We start from the raw sequence: 21,239 nt of genomic DNA, 5'->3' as shown, positions 1-21,239 counted from the left end.
AATGAGGAGATGGAGGGACGGACAGAGGGAGGGTAGGTAGCGAGGGGTGGGAGCTGAGCCCTGCAATGATCCTTTTTAACTGCTGAATGGGCATTTCTGTCCTGTGAACACACACACACATACACACACAAATACACATCTTGACCTCTGACATCTTTTCTCCGTTAACCACAGAAAATGTCAATAAACAGTTTGCCTATCCAGGGCTGCAAAACAAACTGCCTTGGTCGGTTTCTGCTGCCAGTTGGCCACACACTCAGACACACACACACTGCGAGATTAATATGGTGTGGCGAGCCCCTGCCTCTCGAATATGTGTGCATTCACAGTGGGCTTTCGAGGGGAGGCAGGTTAGTAGACATGTTGTTGGATGAAGACATGCCAAACCCACGTTAAACCATAGATGATGGGAAAATGTTAAATGTTGCTTGTGTCTGAGCCAAAAATTTGCTCCATACCAGGCAGACTAGATCACAACCCAATATATGGTATGAGTAGACAGTTTCTCACAGAGGAAGTCAGTGTGTCTAGAATCTAAATTCCTGGATATTAAATGCAGTAATTTTCTGTGTGGTCCCAGTAATATTAGTTGTTTCAGTGCCTAATTGTCACTGGAATCATCGCAGCATGACGGCTGTAGTGGTTAGAATTTGTTCTGCTTGTCACTGGATTAAAAGGCAACATGCAAAAACAAGGCCATCCCTGCTGTGACAACCAACCACATATCAGCATCGGCCAAACACCGAAGCTCCAACAGAAGACAGAGGACAGTTCATCCCCCGGCCAGGAGGATAGCTTTGCCACACTTTTGTGGTTTTTGCTCTTCATGGACTCTTTGCTTTGTACACATTGAGATAACTGCAGGAAAACAGAGCAAATCTCTTGAAAATAAGATTTTCTGGTCTGTGTTATGTTTCCTTTTAATGAAATTGAGCTAAAAGTGGACAGACTAACAACAGACCAGCTCCCTCTCTTCCTCTGATCCATTCCACTCTACACACAGTTAAAAGGCACAAATTACAAGCCAGTCAAAGACCGAGGAGGAATGTGGGTGGTTCGTCTGGGGATGCACATCTAATATGCCAATGACCATTTTTCTCTTGGGTTGGAAAAAAAATAAGGCCCTTTGGGCTCTTTTGTTACCGAACTACCTCAAATACAGATAACGGTTGAATCGATATCACCCCATGCTTGTGGGAGCAGAGCGCTGAAATACTCACACTTGATGCTGCACCAATTACGCATGATTTAATAAAATATGAATGATAAAAATAGATACATAATATAAACAAGTCAGTGTTTGTCATCAATTTCACTGCACTCCCTCAGCTTTGTGATACAGCTACTTCTAATAAAGCACGTCTAATAAAAAGATGAAAGTTGGCTCTGATGTCTCTTTTTGTCTGATCTCCTCCGGCGTGGTGATTGGCTGAAGCCAGAAAAGTTGCTGACAACATCGCCAACATGCAGCAAACAGGACAAAGGGCCAAAGAAACTCACCAGTGGCCCGACATTGACCGATGGCCGGCCGTCGGCCTGGCGTGTCTGGGGCTTAATGCTCCTCTATTGAATGAGATTCCTTTGAAATCGGGGAATATAATAAACTTCCAGGGATTAGCTGGAGCAAAATCCACCAGTTTACAGCCATAGTTCCCTTCTTAGTCGCAGGGGACCTTGGACACAATAAACTGGGTCAGGCTTAAACAGCAGTCAGAAGGGCTCTAAGCTGTTTCAGAGGTTGCGAAAACAAAACCGAGCTGTATCTTTCCGTGGTCACTGATTTAGTGGGCGAGTAGACAGGAAGGAGGGAAAGACCATCAAAAAAAGATGGATCTGCTCAGCTGGTCCTTAACTGCTCAATTTACCTTGCATGTTTTTTCTTTTATCAGATTTTTTTTGTATTAAAATGGTTGTTCCTATTAGCCTCCATGCGGGTTTTACTTCAGCAGCTGGACAATTCGTCATTACAACGTACTTTGTAGTGTAATCGGTGAGGTAGATTTGTGTTGTGCTCAGGAGTTCTCACTGCATGTGTTTTTAGAAATAAAAACGCAACAGCAAAAAAAAAAAAAAAACCTGGCCTTGCACCCCGGCCTTAGAGACCAGGCTTCAAAATATGTTTGGATATTTTTTTTCTGGCAAGCTCTAAGAATTCTTTTTATGTATTTGAAGTCCATGAATTTCTTTGACATCTCTCTCATGTGTCGAAGCTAAAAAGGGAAAGCAATTTGTCTATGATTATAAATATTTTTGCAGCATGACTAATGAGACATTTTGAAGTCCTGACATCCAATCCAGCCATTTTTTTTTTTTTTAGCACAGCTAGATATTCCTACAATAAACATACAATTTATATGAATAATAAGTCCTTTGTTTTTCCAAATACTCTCTTCTTGACAGTGCTTGACAATCCTGGTGGGCCATAAAGGCAGCAGTAGTAGTAAAGAATTACAGGCAGATCTTTTTGGAGACTGACATTTCCATGCTGTGGAATTGGCTGCTGGATAGTAAGTCCTTTTTCATTGAGTCACGAAGTGAAATTCTGCGTAGTGTCTCCAGGATAGATGTCTCTATCACACAAGCATACAAGCAGTTCATGGTCTACAGCCTAGTATCACAAAATGAGATATGAAAACACAGCAGTTTAAGTCATTTTAAATAATCTTGCTATGCATTTTTATGTTTTTCATGTTCACCTCTTGTATTGTGCAGACGTGTATTTTTTACACACGATCTCTGTGTAAGAACAAGAAAAAAAATGTAGGGGAGAAAAAAAATCCAGTGTTGGAGTGGGTCCAGTTAGAGCACCTTTTTGTCGATAACCCTAACCCCTGTTATCATCACTATAATTGGCTAATCTCATTTTAATCTCACTTCAGTTGTTGCCCAGCAAGACCCGTGTGCTCCTCTGAAAGCAGAGCAATAAGCATAGGTTCTAATTTGATTTGTTTCAACAGGCTGGGGTGAAATGCTTGTTTTGAAATGAACTTCTGAAGCATGTCTACACAATGAAAGCACACAAACCTGCAAAACACTTGTGTAACAGATGATTTGTTTTCACATATTTACATATTCAGATAAAATACATTTAGCCAGGGGGAAACTCATCACAAATATTGATTGCCAAATTGCGTTACATGTGAATAACACCTTCCACATGTGTGCCAGGAACGAGCAAACTTCAGCTCACGGTTAGCCCTCTGCTGACTTGAATGTGTGTCTATCATGTAATTGAAGACAAGACTTTCCAAAGACCAGAGAGCTCAGTTTTGATCGTGAAATGAATCATTACACCACGGTTACATGGCTCACATCTATTTATCCATTTTATTGTTTTACAGCTGTTACTGTCAGAAATGTGAGTGTAGTGGAAAAGGACATTTTGCTTTAAAAGGGGGAAGAGGAGGAGAGAAGTATACAAATCTAAGAGAGGATTTTTATATGCCACAAAATTATTGACACCCCTTAGTTCAGGATGAGTCTTCAAACTGGGGATGCTCCGATTGACTAGCCAGGGACTGAAATGTGCTGTTTTTCAGCATGCCGTGCCTGCCCAGTGTGAGGAAAAAAAACAAAAAAACACCCAATTTGTGCATCTCTACATCAAACATTTCAAAAGCTTTTACAGGAAGAGAAAAAAAAGGAATTTTCATTCAAAAAAAAATCTTATTCTTTTTTAACATATATTTTGCAAAACAGGGACACAGGATTAAAATTGGAAAGAAAAATGCATCTTTCATTTCATGGTACCTTTTAAAATGCCTGACACAATGATGTGACGCAAGAGAAGTACGAAAACATGGCAGGCTATTTAATGCCATTCCATTGTATCACATTGTAGAGTGGGCCTGAAAACGGTATATACTGCTCCTCCATACACAGTTTGCTATATATTATTCATCGCAGTTTATGTATTTATGTCAGAAAAGTGAACAATGAATAAAAGCGTGCAGTTTTGTATGCACATTTAAACATGAAAGACACAGGGGTGCCCCTCTTTTCTTTTTGCATCACCTGGACTGTATTATTCCTCTCTGTAGTGTGCAATTTTGTGGGATAAAAGAAAGTAATTAAAGCAAAAACGTGCAGAAAAGTATTCGAGGAGCTACAGTATTTCACATTTATAGTGGAATCACGGGGAGGGAAAATGAAGTCCGATGTATTTGTAAAATGCTTTTCGCATGCATGATTTCTGTCAGAATGTGTCTCAGAAAAAGACAAAATAAATGCAGACAAAAGAAAAGAAACTTCTATAGAAGAAGTGATGTTGCATGGCTCTGCATACTTAAATAGCAGTTTACGCATACATGTATGATGCAAGAGTTTGATATCATAAGTTTTCCTGCAGGTGCATAATTGCATGTATGTTTGCATATGTGAGCGTGTACATATGTGTGTGTGTGTGTGTGTGTGTGTGTGTGTGTGTTTCTCCCAAGAGCATCTTTGCATGTGAAAACAGATGTTTTGTGTCTTCGTTGTGAAGCTGAGGTCAGGCCCCTCCATCGTTCTCTCTCATCTCCTTCGCATCTTCTCTCCTTTCACTAGCATCTGTTCTTTAGTGCCATGTGGGTGACACCTGAGTCCCAGTGGCGGCGCAAAGGAATCAGGTCACCTTCCAAACAGCTGGAGTTACAAGGGAGCTCACTGCCCTCTACCAGCTCTATCCGCCAATCTAGGAGGAAGGAAATGAGGAATGGGGAAAGATAGTTAGCGTTCAAGGAGATTTGCCTTTGTTCTAGTTTTACCATTTTGTATGTGTGTGTTTGTGTGTGTGTGTGTGTGTGTGTGTGTGTCTTTAAAGAGACATTTTAGCCTCTTAGGAATTTAATGATTGACAATTATCACAGCAGAGAAGCCCATTGGCTCCCTCCCAAACAATGTTTTTAATTTTTTATCTTGTTAAAGATGAGGGCAAGTGTGGTGATGCAGCCTATATGTGGTTATACACTGTCATTTGATCAGTGCGAGGAAGACAAGGTGAAATAAACACCATGTAATGTTTTCCAAGCTTAGATGTGTAAAATAATGATGAAAGTGTGACTTGTAGTACTGATGAAAGAAACCGAGATCTGCCTTGTAAAGCCAAATTTAACATCAATGTGTTTCTGTTCAGACATTACAATGAAGCATTTACTATGACACCTCAACATTTGTTTTTTGATTTCTTTTTGTGTTCAGATATGCATCAAACACATGCACCTGTCTGTGTTTGCAGCAAGAATGCTAATGCGTAAGAAGTGAAGCAACTGTGTCTTCTATATTACATAGTATGTGGTTTATTGATTTTTTTTTCTGTCCAGCCCCACACACACAAACATCTTCAAGACAGGCTCAAATGCCCCACTGATTCGCAGAGAGAAGGGAGAGCAAGAGAGGCTGAGATAGAAATGTGATGTGTGAATGGGTGTTCTTGTCTGAGTCATCTGGGTTTGTTTTTCAGCTCTCTCACTCAACAGTCCATTAGCTCAGTGTTGGAGGGGCTGGTATTGGATTCTAGCTGACATGTTCCCCCAAGTCTGAGAGCAAGGGATGAGAGCACATGCTGTGCTGAGTGCTCTAATATTGTTCACACAGACACGCGCGCACACACACACACACACACACACACACACACTCACACTTATACACACGCTGCCCTTCGTTGTGACAAAGAAAACAGGGAAGTGTGAAGGTGAAAGAGGAACAGAAGTGAAACACTGAAAATAAAACATAGAAACATGGAAGTACAATGCAATGATAATTCAATTTCCTGGGTTTAATTAGCTGAAATAAAGTAAGTTTTGCCATTTGAACAAGAGGGACCATATCACATTTGAATGCCTCTGCAAAAGGGGACATGTCGGTGGTGACCTTGACTTTTGACCCCCCAGATCTTCTCAGTCACTCACAGTTTATTGAACAATAAAAAGAGATGGGGATGATAAAAGTTTTAAATATCTACCTCCTTCTTTTTGAACTTTAGGGATTATGATGTGGGCACTTGCTGATGATTTGTCTGGGTGGTTTTTTTTGTGCTTATCAACAGAGTTTTCGTTTTAATTTTTTTTTTTAAGTTCAAAATAAATTAAAGTTCATCCTTAAGTCTCATTAGAATTTTGTGGCAAATCTTGAGAAATTCTCTCAAGGTGTTCTTAAGCTACTGTGTGACAGCGATCATGACTTTTGACCACCAAGATCTTTTGAGTTGATCCTTCAGTACCATGTTTGCAAGAAATTTGGAAGAAATCCCTCAAGGTGTTCCAGAGCTATTGCAAAAATGTGTGGAGGCACAGGAAATCCACACAAAATGATTGCTGACACATTAGAAGCAAATCATGAAATGTTAATAAAGTTCTCACTAGCTGAATAGCTTTTGGCACATGAAGGAATAAATATTAAAATAAAAATGTGTTTTGATTTGAAGGTTTTTGGAAATCAGCTCTTACATCATCTGAAACAAACTTTTATTCCTGTCTTCCTGCAGGGGCTGCCAACCACCACACTCAGTCCAAGCTCCGACCTCCGCTGCCCCCTCCGCACAACCACCACACTTTATCCCATCAGTCAGCCAACAGCCTGAACAGAAACACCCTGAGAGGCGGTCGTAACCCCATTCATGCCCCTGCTCCAGGCACCGGAGACGGGCCAACCACTCCCGAGTCCGTCCAGCTCCAGGACAGCTGGGTGCTCAACAGTAACGTCCCCCTGGAAACCAGGTGAGAGGATTTCCCGTGGTCTGGATTTTTACTGTCGATAGGTTTACTTGATGCTGATATCTGGAGTCATTTACAGTAAGTGTGGTGTTGAAATCGGCACCCAGTAATCAATATCAAGGAATAAAAGGTCAGAGCACAGGCTGCTCTCAACATTCCTGTGAGCACACGGGGTGATGTGTCAGAGAGAGAGCAGAGAAAATAAAAACGCTGTAGAGACAGTAGCACTGGCCCACAACACTTACAAAAGCATTCTTAGAGAAAATTGTTAAAAGAAATTTTTACATAGATGATATAGTTAAAAATGTCAAGTAACAGGTGTGTTACTTTCTCAAACATGACTGTGAGGTGGTCACAGTGAAACTCATTTACACACCGTCACGACATGGTGGACGTTGGCATCTATTTTCTATTAAAATCCTATGAATTCAGCATTTACAGAATTGACCACAATCAATGTCAAGAGGGGGGCGGGACCTGCAACAACGAGACTGTAAACACAGAGGGAGGAGAACCTGGTTGTGGCTGACTGACAACCAATTTCCCTTTAATGAAAACAAACAACCAAAATGGTTTTCAGGAGGAAACCTGTTCTGCTGTCAGGTCCCAACCTCTACTGATTTCTGTCAGTTACGGTATTGGCAGTAATAACTTTATTATCTCCACTGTGTTCAACTTACAAAGATGTTAAGCATATGGCCTGTGATCATGAATGCAACCTAAATTTAGATTGAAAACTCACAAGTGACGTCAAAGCTACTTCTCAGAGCTCCTTTGAAAACGTCTTTCCACGCTAAGTATTGTAGCAAACCGATGATGGTCTGAAACTACCCAGTAACATGGTAGCACTAGCCAGCTAACCATAGTCTGCCACGTCTTGTCTCTTGCTGAACAATTTTTAGTTTACAAAAGTATATTTGAATGTGTTGTGGAGCAGTTATCACCCCAGCAGGGAGGTGGTGTTATATAAAAGTGGATGGTGCAACACGGATAATGTGAAAGCTTCATTTTGGATGTTCCATTTCCCTTTGTTCCTTTAAATGTCAGCACTCTCATCATGGTTTGCAGTGAGTAAACGATTCTAAGCAGTGACATGCAGAACTGTGTGAGGTGCAAAGATCAAAATTGCAGTAACACCCCAAGGGTTGTTCATCAAACATGAAGAAAGAAATCAGGCAGGATGCTGTGGCTGTAAAAAGTTGAGTTAAATATCAAAAGTGTGGTTTAATATAGAGAGCTTATGCAACATGTTGTGCTTTCATCATTGTTAAACACAGAAATGTTTGGTACTGAGTCACTGCTATTAACATGTATTCTCCTCTTTGTTTACAAGCGCAATACATTCAAAGAACTGGCTGTTATGCATGCAACCTGGAGCGAAGGAGGAGGAGATACAAACCATTTCACACACCCTGCACATGCGCTATTTTTCCTGTGCACAAAGAGCACTTACCAGGCAAACAGAGCATTCATGCAGCATATTACTATTCATGAGGCATGCGGTGAGAGGGACACTGCCTACATGCTTGCTAGCATGCGCACACTTGCTCCCTGAGCATTTACTCTGCGAGCTGTAGTTGTGTTTCTCCTGCTGGGCATTGGGGCTTCCAGCTCTGATGGTCCCAGATGAGTTCCCCAGTGTGCCAGTCCTGTGCAGTATTAATGAAGCCTGGCCATGTTTAATTCAGCCTCACTGATCTCAGGTTTATGCTCAGCCTGTGCTGACACATGGGTAGGAAATGCTAGGTGTTAAACAACAAGACCTCGGGCTTTAAATGAAAGCTATTTGCAGTCGCAATTGTTTATCTAGACCTGGGTTGCCATGGTAATATGCCATTAAGGGGAGTAAGTATTTTTGTGATATATGCTGTGATCTGTGAGGTTGGGGTTGTAAAAATAAAGTTATGAATTATCTTTTCACAGACTGCCATCTTTATAGATTGAAACGAACACACTCACATGCTGTCGAGTCCTGTGCCGTGCCAGTATTTGGTCATGTTCAGGTGGTGGGGCTGGGCATGGCTTCGAGCCTGTCATGGTAAAGGGAGCCGAGATCTACCCTGCAGCCCAGTTTGGACCCTCCAGTCTGGGCCTGGCGATGGTGGAGGCTGGGTGGGCTGGCAGGCTGGAGTTGCTGGAGCCTGTGACTGGGTCAGAGCCAGCCAGGCAGAGCCAGAGAGTCACACCATCCCTCCACTGGCAGAGAGCATCTCATTAAAACAAGCACCTAGGAGATGATGAGCAAACGTGTGCACGTCAGGCGGAATCGTGTGATAGTGTGTGCTTTTTTTGTGCTTCGTGGTAGATGAGTGTTTTCTTTGACAGTGACTGCTAACCATTTTAATCATATGTAAATCTTGGCATTTGTTGTCCACTTGATACAGCAAACGTGTGTGCACACGTGTGTTTTGGCCTGACCCAATAATGTGACAGCACTGAGGATGAAGATTGATCACCTAAGAACACCCCAGGACCTGGATGACTGGCAGGGAAGGAGAGATAGAAACAGACGAGTGAGGGAGCAGCGATATAGCAGAGGAATATAACGGAGGAGTGAGAGGGGTGGAAAGGAATGGTTTACGGTGGAGGAGGGAGAGATAAATAGGGAGAGAGATGGTGAGAAATGAAGAGAGGTGGTGATTGAAGGAGATTGTTTTGGGGAGTGTGTGAGAGCGAAGATAGAAAGGCAGAGGAGGGAGACGCTAGAACATGGATACATTTACTGGTGTGAGATAAATGACTAGAGATGGTTGGCGCTTCTGTGTGTGTGAGCAAGAAAAAGAAAGCATGCACTTCTTGGTGTGCATGCGAGTTAACGTGTGTACATGTGTTCCAGCTTTTTTGTGCTGATTTCCAATCGGTCCCTCAGAGCCTCTTGTCTGGCTGATGCCGGTTTCAATCTCACTGTGTGATCTCAGGACATTCCGGTGCACCTCCAGGCTGTTCTGCTGTGGGCCTCAGCTCTAGGGGAGAAAAAAGATCACGGAGAGGGTTGCGGCAGCAGCTCAATTTATCTGGATGGAGCAGCAGAGGGTAGAGTGGGGCGGATGGATGGGGAACTACTGCTATAGGTTACTTTCAAATGCATTACGGTGGGGACAGATTTGTGGATGCTACCTGTGGGAACTGCAGGGGATAAATAGGAGAAACAAGCTACAGAGACAAGAATCAGATCCAGCCCTGCAACTTCTTCTGTGACGTAAGAGTTATTCATGATGAAAATAATGTGATTGTATTCACAAAATACTGCAGATATACTGTACTATTATGCAGAGCCACTCCCCAACAAACTAAAACCTCTTTTTTGAGTTAACAGATTGAATGAATAGAGAATGTTATTGATATTTCATACTTTGTCAGCATTACTGATAAAACTGCTGAAGGGCCAGTTGGTCGAATTGTTTTTAGGGTCAGAAATGTACACAAAGAACCAAATGTGGGTAGATTTTGTGCACGGCCATGCTGTGGTGTATTTGGTGTCATTTATCATAGTGCTGCCTCTTTATTTTTGATATTATTTAGTGTATAATTTAGTGGGTTCTTCTTTGCCCCACACTACACACAGAGCTGTTCACACAACATCCTTGACGGAGGTAATAAATGAAGACAAAGATAGTCTGCTTTGAGTGCTGAAGTTTTGGGACATCCACTTCAGGGACATCTGCTGACACCTCAAAACAAAAAGTTGTCATTGAATTTAATACGTCCAATTATTCTCACCAGCATTTAATCAATCAAAATGCACTACTAGATCCTAGAACACTATTTTAGATGACTTTGATATTTTAAAAACATCCTCATCTATGTCCCTTGTCAAAGGAACGTGTACAGAATGAAGGGCCATTGTCCTGCATCCATCTGTCCATCAGCCTTTATTGTCTCCTACGATTGAAGCAGAGAACAAACCTCATGATGGGCTGACTGAGCCTTCGTCACCAGAGCCCTGTTTTCATTCTCAGATCTGACCATTTTCTCTTCTACACACATTCTGACTTCCATTAATTATGCTGTACCTATGGTGATTCTATCCACATGCTTGTGAGGGCTGAGAAAATGAAGGCCGTGTGCATGTGCGCCTGCAAAAGTGTGTGTGTCAGTTCACTCAAGGGGAATGCAAGCTTTGACTTCCTGCTAATTACCCAGCATGCTCTCTGTTCTGTGGTTAATTGTCCAGGTCCTCCCTTCTCTCAGTGGGGACCATGGTTGGAATGGAGTGAAAATACACCCCTTCCTGCTTTCTAATCTATACCCCCATCCCTGTCCATCCTTCTCTGATGTCATTTTCTGCCCTGCATGGTTACACATCAAGTGTTTTGTTAAAGAACATGCAGGACTGAAAGATCACCCCTGTGTATTTTTATTGTGCATGGACAGGTGCAGCCATTGAAGTCTGTTGTGTGTGTGTGTGTGTGTGTTGTGCTCACTCCACATATGTATGTTGCATGTTTAAGACAGGATGCATGACAGCAAGGTGGCAGTGGTTACACTTGCGGAGGGGGGCAGCAGCACACAAGGAAAAGGAGGAGTCTGTCAGCTCTCTCTAATTATATGTGATGTTTACATGTCGGACCACTGTCAAAAATTCCACAATAGTCGCCCATAAATACACAGGAATGCATTCTCTCTCTCTCTCTCTCTCTCTCTCTCTGTTGTTCTATCTCTCTCTCTCTCTCTCGCTCTCTCTCTCGCGCCCTCTCCCTCTCCCTCTCTCTCTCTCACACACACACACACACACACACACACACACACACACACACACCACACACACACATACTACCCTTATGATCCAGAGTTGTGATTGCCAGCTGCCTGCTATGATAGAACCCCTCCATAGTCCTCTGCAACATAAATCAATGTCAATTACCTCCCCGGAGTACATTAGACACTTTCCATGCCTACTAGTAATTAGTATGGCTTGTAGACATATTCCCACCCCACAGCAGCCTCACAGTGGAGCTTCTGCACACAACAACAAAGCCAGGGAATGAAATGAATTCAGTGCACACATTCAAACACACACTAGCACATCAAATCATACAGTCTTTGTTGCATGGAATGCGACTAATTCACTTGCTTTTACACACACATTAGAGGAATTTTCATTAATTACCTCCGGCCTTGAGATCATAGAGCAAAGAGAGAGTGAAAAGGAGTTGAAGGAGTTGAAACAAAGGCACATGCTGGTTGACCTTGGAGTTTGTGTGTTTGTGCGTGTATGTGTGTGCAGGCATTCTTGCATTTGGGAGCATGTACATCTATGCATGCATATTAATATTGATGGCTGTGACACTGAGAGGCTGGTATTTTTAGACAATAACCTCATGTTTCTTTGTAAGCCATCTCCTCAAGCTCTTTCAGCCTCTATCTGTCGAGAGTTTTTTGCTCCTCTCTTCTCTCTCCCCATTTCCCTTGGTGTCATGTGGCGTACCTGACAGGTAAAGGGGGAGGACGCACAGAAGAGGTGGAGGCAGAGAAAGAGAAGAATCCAGCAGGATACCAATCCAACAATCAGTGGCATGCAATGATGAGAGAGAAAGAGAGAGGCAGAGCGCAGACAGACTGAATAATTGATCGAGAGCGGAATGGCACTCCCAAACCAACTCTTCATGCTCTGAGCACATCACCTGTTTTCACCAACTGTTTTTAGATGAGCAGACACATGTAGAGACACGCTGTTATGAAACAGCAGTTATTAAAGACATCAAAAGGATAGGGGACCACAGCAAAGTGCAGCTAAGCATTTTTTAGATAGCAGTCATCAAATATAACAACAGTGGTGGGATATTACTGATCTATTCTGAATCAAACTGACAGCAGGCCACAAAGCAAAGAGATTGACCCATATTTTAGGCACACAAACTCATACCTGTTTGTGTTACTACTGAGGACCCCGCCACACTGCCAGTGTTGAGTCATTGGGCTTGGACTTGAGACAAACTTGAGTCATGAACATTACGACATTTGACTTCCCCCACAATTGCATCGACGTGGTATCCTCCCAAAGCGTAGTTTTTAACCTCCACCAAGAGATCACTGGAGTGTGTCAGCAGTATCACCAACACTAAAGGACCAGATTTGGATTAACGAGAGGGAATATTCCCAGGAACAAGTGAATGACTCTTGGAGGTAATATGGATCAAATTATAGATCCTGAGGACGCTTCAAGGCTCTGGGCAGGATTTAGCTGGCAGCAGTAATTTTCTGGAAATGCTGTTGATGAGCCTTACATTCCTTGAGTCCATGTAAGGTGGCTTCTAATAATCATCATACTGTAATCAATAAGGTCTTTTTTCAATATAAAGATCCATTTTCACTGCAAAATTTGAAAATTACTTTGATGAAATTTGTTTGGGTCATCTATTGTAATCAGAAAGAGAGATTTGATCAATCATGTTCTAGATCAGTGATCCAGAAAACCTATTTTGGAACAATGTTTATGTTGATACTATGTTCTGCATCCACATATCCATCATCTTTAGTGGAATTATGTGCTTTTGGGTGCTTTCTTCTGCTGTCGTTGGTTTATTTTCAATACAACATAGGATGTAATGTCAGTTGCTCTACATTTGCAGACATCAGGATACCATAACTCTGTATCACACACCAGAAGTCCATTCAGTTCCTACGGAAACCTCTGCGATCTCCAGTGTGTTTGCAAAGCTCCTCTCTCTTTGTTTTTGGTCCGGTATTTGTCTCCAGTGTGTTGACAAATTTCATCTTTTGCTTTGGATGTCAGATAGACCGTTAACAGATTAATAGCAAGCCACAGATGAGCTAAATAACACACTTCTTCTTTCTCTGCAGCCCTCTCTATCTTCGGGGACGTAATCAGCATATTTTGTGAAATTACAGGACAGATTTAAAGGGTTTAAGTTTCTTACTATGGCAACAATGTTCCTTCAAGGTCAAATGAGAGAAGATGTCTGAAAGAGAGGAGAGAAGAAAATGCGGAGCAAATGAAGAAAGCAACAATTAGAGAGGATGCAGGCGTATCTGAGATGGAGTGTTGTGGCAACATGTTGACAGTGAGTGAAGAAAGAGAGCAAAGAAGACGTATAGGGTGGGCAGGTGCAGCAATAGCAGAGGATAATGGGAAATATCAGCAAAGGGATGATGGTTCAAATCCCTCTTTTATCCCTTTTCTGAGCTTTGACCTCTCTGTGGCAATGAGGACAAGAGAGGTGGACACCACTGATCCTCCACAGCCGTCGAGAGTAAAGACGAGGCATTGTGAGTGGTGTGAACGGAGGTGAAAAGGAGGAAGGGAGGAAAAAGGTAGAGCGGGTAGAAGTTAAAAAGAGACCTTGGACTGGAACGGACTGAGCTGTAGACGCAATCAGTTCAAGCATGTGCTAACTCATATGGCAGGAAGGACTCATTGGAAAGAGAAATTGGACAGAGGCTTTCACATATGCGTCCCCATCATCTAGACTCTGATTGTTTGATAGCTCTATGGTCACCCGCCCGAAACTACCAGACCTTCTTCAGCATCAGTACTGACAGATTTGTACATTTTTCCCATCTTCTTCCTCCTGTATAATAACCTTTTCTCTCCCTTCTTTCTCAGGCACTTCTTGTTCAAGACGTCCTCAGGGACCACTCCTCTCTTCAGTAGCTCCTCCCCTGGTTATCCTCTAACCTCGGGAACAGTGTATTCTCCACCCCCTCGCCTGCTACCCAGAAACACCTTTTCCCGCTCAGCTTTCAAACTAAAGAAGCCGTCCAAGTACTGCAGCTGGAAGTGTGCCGCCGTGACAGCCATAGCGGCTGCTGTCCTGCTCGCCATCCTGTTGTCCTACTTCATCGGTAAGAGAACACAGGCACAGCGTTGTTCACAATGGAATTTAATTACATTCAATGTTTTAATTAGAAGGTGTCTCTTGCAGTGGAATTCTACCCACAGTCAATGAAATGTTGGTTTAATTTTCTTATAATGTCTCTTGAAGAACTTCTCATTTGTCTTCCAAACTACAGCAAAAATGTGTCGAGCTTTTTACAAATTCAAAGAGCAGATTCTAGAGGCATGCGCTTAGTCACTGTTGTCTTGTGCTGCACTGTCAAAATCATGCTCAGCAGGAGCCCCTGTCCTCCACTCAGCATCAGTAAATACACAGACAGGAAGATACGTAAACCACAGCACACTGGGGCTTTTCTCCGTGAGCAGGTATCAGTCAGGCCAGGGATCCTAACAGACCCAGCAGGGTAGTGGATGTTTTTCTGTGATCTGAAGCCAAAGCATTGTAGTCAAAGGAATGGCGGATCCTCAAGAGTGCGTGATGAGATTGGCTGTCTGGGACTGGAAGGAGGGGGCATAAGTGGGGGTGTTTGTGTGGGCAGAGAGTGTATTTGACCTCATTTACTGGACAGACCTGTGTGTGCATGAGAAAGACAGACAATAAAAAGAGGAGGGTGTGTGTGTGTGTGTGTGCGTGCGTGCGTGCGTGCGCGCGTGCGTGTGTGTGTGTGTGTGTGTGTGTGTGTGTGAGGAGGCAGATGTGTCACCGAGCCCTTGATTGGCCTCTTACACCAGAGAAAGGAGTCAACAGATGGGGGCGTCTTAGCAAACAGCGGCATCAGCAGAAAGAACAACCCTCTTATCCCCACTACATTATTTATTTATATAATTATACATTATTTAGTTGTATATATATTTATACATACATCATCATCCATTTAGCTATCTGCAGCTAGCTTGCCTGGGTGTGTCCAAATTACCACTCAAGTCTGTGCCCGCGTGTGTGTGTGTGTGTGTATGTGTGCGTGCATGCTTCGTCTTTCCCCTCAGAGCGCCCTTGACAGTGGCGTGCGTCCTCCAGAGCAGATCAAGGCCCTCGCCTGGGGCACAAAGACAGATCCATCCTCTCCTGAGCTTTACACGGTCACACTGTGCCGGACAGCCACATATGGAGCTATGAATGTTTGTAGAGGGGGAGAGAGGAGAGCTGCACAGACCACAAACACTTCCCTGTGGATACTTGAGGGCAGGGGTGTAGCAGAGCATAGACACAACCAAAATGTTTTTTAGTAGTAGCACATGTATACTGTAGCTCATTTGTTTTCATCCAAGAACTTGCTAATGCCACAGGGGTGATGTAACTTAAATCTGATTAGAAAATAATACAAATGTGTCGACTGACACAGCCTTTTTCACATTTTAATTCATTATTGTTAGAGCACTATATGTGTTATTTGCCAGAGACAACTTGTTAACAACAGTGCATGTCTGAAGAAATGGTATTAGTTTGAAAGCTATATGCAGAAATCATTTATAGGAGTATGCATAGAAAGAAGCAGAGTAGTAAGCCTGTTAACTAAATACAGTATGAATGTACTCTTTTTGTTACCTCTTGGCATTCTAATGGGAGTATGGGAGGAGGAATAGTTGTAATTCCACTGTCCCAATTACTTGATTAAACGCCAAAGATGCTTTACTTCTTATTTGTTCAACTTGCTTTTTAACATGGCTGAAATGGTAGTTCATTGTTTTTACCATTGCTAACTGTGAGGGTACGGTGAGGAAATATATTTGTCTGTGCTGAACCCAGCTGTGGCGGTGCTGCCAAGCCCCCCACCCTTGTGTTTACCTAGCTTTTTGTAGCTGTAATCGTGCAGTGAGTTTCAGTCGGACGACTTCACTGCTCATGAGGGGGATTTTGTACCTTGTTTGTGTACAATGTGTGTTGTGTGAGAGAGACTGGTGTTCACAGGGGGGATTGTGTAGAGCACCCAGAGCCATGCAGCGTGAAGAGGACCCCTCTGAGGCGTCCACCCAGGAGCCCACTCATAAATTACACCAGGACACATGTGCCTGAAAAGCACTTTTCTTTTTGAGTGTGTGCGGGCGTTTGTTTCTTGAAACTACATGATGCACGTGTGTGTGTTTTTGAGAGTGTGCAGGCCCTCTTAGTTCTTATTTTTCATATAAACCTGCAGAATTTTCCAATCTTACAGAAACACACACACACATATGTGTTCACACTGAAAGCCTTTTAGAAAGGTAATAAGCCAAGGAACCTTTTGAGATGCTATCTTTTTGAAGCCTTTTATGTCTCTGTGTTAGAACAGAGCCATATTTTGAAAGCATGCAGAGTCTTTTCCTCTGCTTTTCCTCAAACTGTCTTTTTGGTTAAAGTGCTTTGCTCCTGACTCCAGCGGAGTATGTCCCTTCTTTACATGTGAAGGAATGACTGAATGGATGGAGGGAGGAGGATAAACGAGAGTGCTTGTTCTTCATTCCCCCAGCGTCTTGTTTGCTTGCTCCGCATGGAGCACCAGAGCCAAAGGAGAGGTGGTTGCTAGGATACAGGTGAGCGGTTGGCGTACAGGAGAGGAGACAGGTCCGTCATTGTGAACGGCAACCTGGAGAGAGTGAGATAGAGGAAGGCCAAAAAGAAAGGAAAAAAAGAAAGAGGTGTAATAGAGTTGGAGCAGAGTGGGCAGAGGGGAAGAAGGGAGATGTGTCACTGTCAGCATGTCGCCAGGACATAAAGGGGAGAGGAAAGGAGGATAGATGACTGGAGGAATGGAAGAGGGGAGGGCTGTGGCTGATATGTCACCGTCTGCACTGTGAGGGACGAGAGCATAAGATTGGGAGGAAAAACAGGAGAGAAGCTTGCTGAGAAGAGAGGAAGAGATGAGGAAGTTAAGGAGCACGATTGACAAGACTGCCAGGTGTGGAGGGGAGAAACTGAGGGGAGGCAGAAGGAGGGGAGATGAAGGAGAACGAGGCCTCCTGAGGTTCTGTCATCTGGAATATCTGTGGGACTAATGTTTCCTAATTGATCACAGCGAGCAGAGAACAGAGGGAGTGTGTGAGAGAGAGACAGGAGAGGACGGAGAGACGGTGGAGGACGCAAACAGGTGGATGATGACAAAAGAAGTTGGTGGGAAGCCTCTGGGGACAGAAAATATACTGAACAAGAAAAAACAGGGTGAAAAAGAAAAGCGTTTGATAGATGAAAGAGCGAGGTCATGTCACGCTGGACATTTGTCTCACACACACACGCACACACAAACACACACACGCATGCATACATCTTTGTAGTCACAAGGTGTGCCCTTGACTGCAATGAGTAAACTTGCTAGCGGGCGCTTGTGTCACCTTTGCAGGGATATATTGTGTGAACGAGTGTGCGTGATGGCTGAATTTGTCGTGCGCAGTGGCATACTCCACATGGTATTGTCACCACTGATGAATGAGAGCACACACACATGTGCGCACGCGTGCATGCATACATACACAATATATTTTTAGTCTTCCTCTCAGGTCCCTCGTCTGTTGATTAAACAGAGCCACACACACATACTGTCATCGAGTGTGACCTTCATGTCTTTGAGTCGACCACTTTCTATCCATCACGGCTGTCGTGCTATTTCAGACTGATCACAATTGCTCTGGTCATTCTTCCTAGTTAGAAGTGCCTGTCTGCAGTGCATTCACATCACACTTCCCTTACACACAAATGATTGTACTGTTCAACGCTTTAGTGAAAATATCTACGTATGCTATGTATCTTTATATAGCAGTCGGGCCAGATCTCCTGACACAGTTACCACATCACTCTGGTAAAAACTTTTTCTGAAGGTCCAAGTCATTATGAGGCAATTTATCACTGAATTATATGTCAACATGCCTTACGACATTGCTGCAAGAAGACATCAATCCTCCCATTGTTCAGCAACTATGCTCCTCTTGTGACATTGACTGCTTTGTAATGTGCTTCTCAATGGATTTGGCTTCTGACCCTTTAAAGTCAAGTAATACTATATCTACTCACAATTCTCTTCCATGGAATGTTCCCAGACACCAAAAAAGTTAAACTATGAATAAAAAAAAATTGCAAAGTCTGATAAAAAAATGACTTTCTCCTGTCTAAGGTTGCATTTTCAGTGCCTTTGTCTGTCTGTTAACAGGATTCTTCAAAAACTTCTGAACTGATTTTCACAAAATTAGGTGAAGGGGTTGAGCTTAGCCAAGAGAAGAATTAATTACATTTTGGAGCAGATCTAAACTAAAACGCTCGAGTTAAGCCTTGTTACATTAGTGGATGGCTTGTACTTCAGAACTACTTTTAAAAACCTTTTTGCTAGACTGTAAGCAAATTCATCTTATTTCACACAAAGTAATGTAAAGTATAATGACTCACATTTTGCTCCAAGTGACAGGAGCCACCTCCAACTGCCCCACAAACTCCAATGTTAAGTGAAACCAGAATCTCAGGAAGGGAGAAGGGAACTTTTATTAACTTGATGTATTTCTCACAGTTTGCAATTAGCATCACCATGGCACCCTTTTAACACTCCTCTGCATTCCCTTAATTGTCCACAGCCAAGTAGGTGTGGCCAATTAATCCCATGCAGAGGAACAGAACAAACCTCTATCTTCAGTTGGCACCTTCAAGCTGGTTCAGATCAGCTGATTCGACTTCTTCCCTGACATCAGTGGTGTTTTTGACTGTTTGTTTCAGCCTGACTTCTGTTTGATGATCATGCGATTGTTGAAACTCATTGTTTCCTTATCTTTTGCCTGCAATAATGAGCTGATAATCCAATCAAGCATTGGATTCATTTTCATAAAAATTTAAATGTCCATTGACGTTATCATTAATTTCTCCGCTAATATTACGAAGGAGGGGTGGCATGGCTCAGCAGTGGAGTGGCCATCAAGCAACTAAAGGGTCACTGGTTCAATCCTCACTTCCCCCCGTGACCATGTTGAAGTATCCTTGAGCAAGATACTGATCCTGTAATTGCTCCTGACTGGCAACCTGTCCCCTGTGCCTGCGTAGGCTCTCTGCAAGTACTCAGGCTTCCTCCCGCAGTCCAAAGACATCAAGAGGGGACGAGGCTGATTGATACTCTAAATTGACCATAGGTGTGGCTGTGAGTGTGAATGGTTGTCTGTCTCTATGTTTTGGCCCTGCGATGGACTTGCGACCCGTCCAGGGTGAACCCCAACTCTCGCCCGAAAGCTGCTGGGATAGGCTCCAGCCCCCCATGACCCTTAACAGGACAAGTGGAGGAAAATGGATGGATGGTCAGTAAAAAACACCAATAAATTTTCATCAAACTGGAAATAATATCTGTGTGTGTGTGTGTGTGTGTGTGTGTGTGTGTGTGTGTGTGTGTGTGTGTGTGTGTGTGTGTGCATGTGCGTGTGTGTGGATGTGTGGATGTGTGTGTCAGACCCCCATATTTCACAATGTGGCTTGTCTCCAAATGCAGCACCTTGACCCCAAAGTCCCCTCTCACTCTACATGTGGCTTCCCTTCTGCTGATCCAAGGTGGAACAGCTAGAGGTCAGGATGTGTCGCTCATGCCAGTGTCGGAGTGTGTGTCCATATGCATTTGTTTTGTGTGTGTGTGTGTGTGTGTGCGTGTGGAGGTGAGGGCTGGATTGGGCATATGGTGAATGCAGGAACCTGGGCATAAGGATCAGACGGGGAGCGTGTGTCCCTAGCAGCAGGGCCTGTCGTACTGATAAAGGTTAGAATCTTACCACACTCTGCCAGTCCAAGAAAAGGGCAGGGCATGGCCGGGGCCAGGCACAAGGTGCTACACCATCTGCACTAGAGGGATAAATGGTCATCTGCCTTGGTCAGGTAGTACAAAGTAATTGCACACTTGTTCAGACAGCATGCGGAGGCAACATCAGTGTTCATCCTGTTAGTGGTTGTGATTAGGGGGCGATATTCTAAGCTTTGATTAATACATCATCCTAATGTAATGCAATGAATTTGCAGCTTGCCTGACGTCATTGTTGGGCAGTCTTCATTTTGCCTGCATTAGCATGCGTAGGCTCATTTCATTCATTTATTTCCTCATTCATTTATTCATTAGCACGGGCCTTATCTGGACCCAATTGTTTGTCCAATTAGGCCCATAGTGCTTCACTATCCCCATGTTTGAAACGAGATGGATGAAAGTGAAGTGAACGAATGGCTGTCCCCTCTTTTGCCACTCTCTTCTCATTTTCTCCCCACTCTCTCTCTCTCACACACTCTCTCTCTCCCTGTGTCTTAGCTTCCAAAACATGCGCACACTTTCTCTGTCTTTCTTCCTCACTCTCTCACTCTCTGATCTGTGATAAGATAGGATAGTTCCTCATATCCTGTTTCTAATACAGATCGATGAGAGGCAAAGGACTGAGGTAGGAAGGGATGAGACGAACCAGAGCTAGCTGATGTGGAAAAGAGAGGGTAGAGGGGTGGGTGAGGGGAGGGGAGGGGGTCAGGGTAGAGATATCTGAAGAGGAAATGAGGATTCAGAAAGGAGGACATCACTCAGATTCACATCTCTTTTCATTTAGCCCATCACACACACACACACACACACACACACACACACACACACACACACACACACATGCCCACACACATGCATACACACACACACAGACAGCTACATTTGCCTCGTGCCATCTCAATATTTCAGTGCCAATACGGAAGCCATTTCTGCTGTGATTGAGTGAGTTGCAGTTTCTCTCTGCCAGACGCCGTGTTGCAGGTAGAAGCTGCGAGCAACTCACATAACCTTTTGTGTTGCAGT

At 43.4% G+C, this 21,239-nt stretch overlaps 1 protein-coding gene across 8 annotated transcripts in view; it reads left to right on the top strand.

Moving 5' to 3' along the window:
• tenm2a (teneurin transmembrane protein 2a) overlaps nucleotides 1–21,239 on the top strand; it is a 227,807-nt gene that overhangs the window by 167,740 nt on the left and 38,828 nt on the right. For all 8 annotated transcript variants that reach the window (XM_086223073.1, XM_086223071.1, XM_086223069.1 and 5 more), the window contains 2 exons: nucleotides 6,464–6,695; nucleotides 14,260–14,498. In XM_086223073.1, coding sequence (XP_086079199.1) covers nucleotides 6,464–6,695; nucleotides 14,260–14,498 — 471 coding nt within the window. The remainder of the gene's footprint in view (nucleotides 1–6,463; nucleotides 6,696–14,259; nucleotides 14,499–21,239) is intronic.

This window comes from Aulostomus chinensis, chromosome 13 (genome assembly GCF_037954235.1).
Source record: "Aulostomus chinensis isolate RoL2024-O1b breed Wild chromosome 13, RoL_Achi_v1.0, whole genome shotgun sequence".
Lineage (NCBI taxonomy): Eukaryota > Metazoa > Chordata > Actinopteri > Syngnathiformes > Aulostomidae > Aulostomus > Aulostomus chinensis.
The sequence above is the reverse complement of the archived record's forward strand: the minus strand, read 5'-3'. Positions and strand labels throughout refer to the sequence as shown.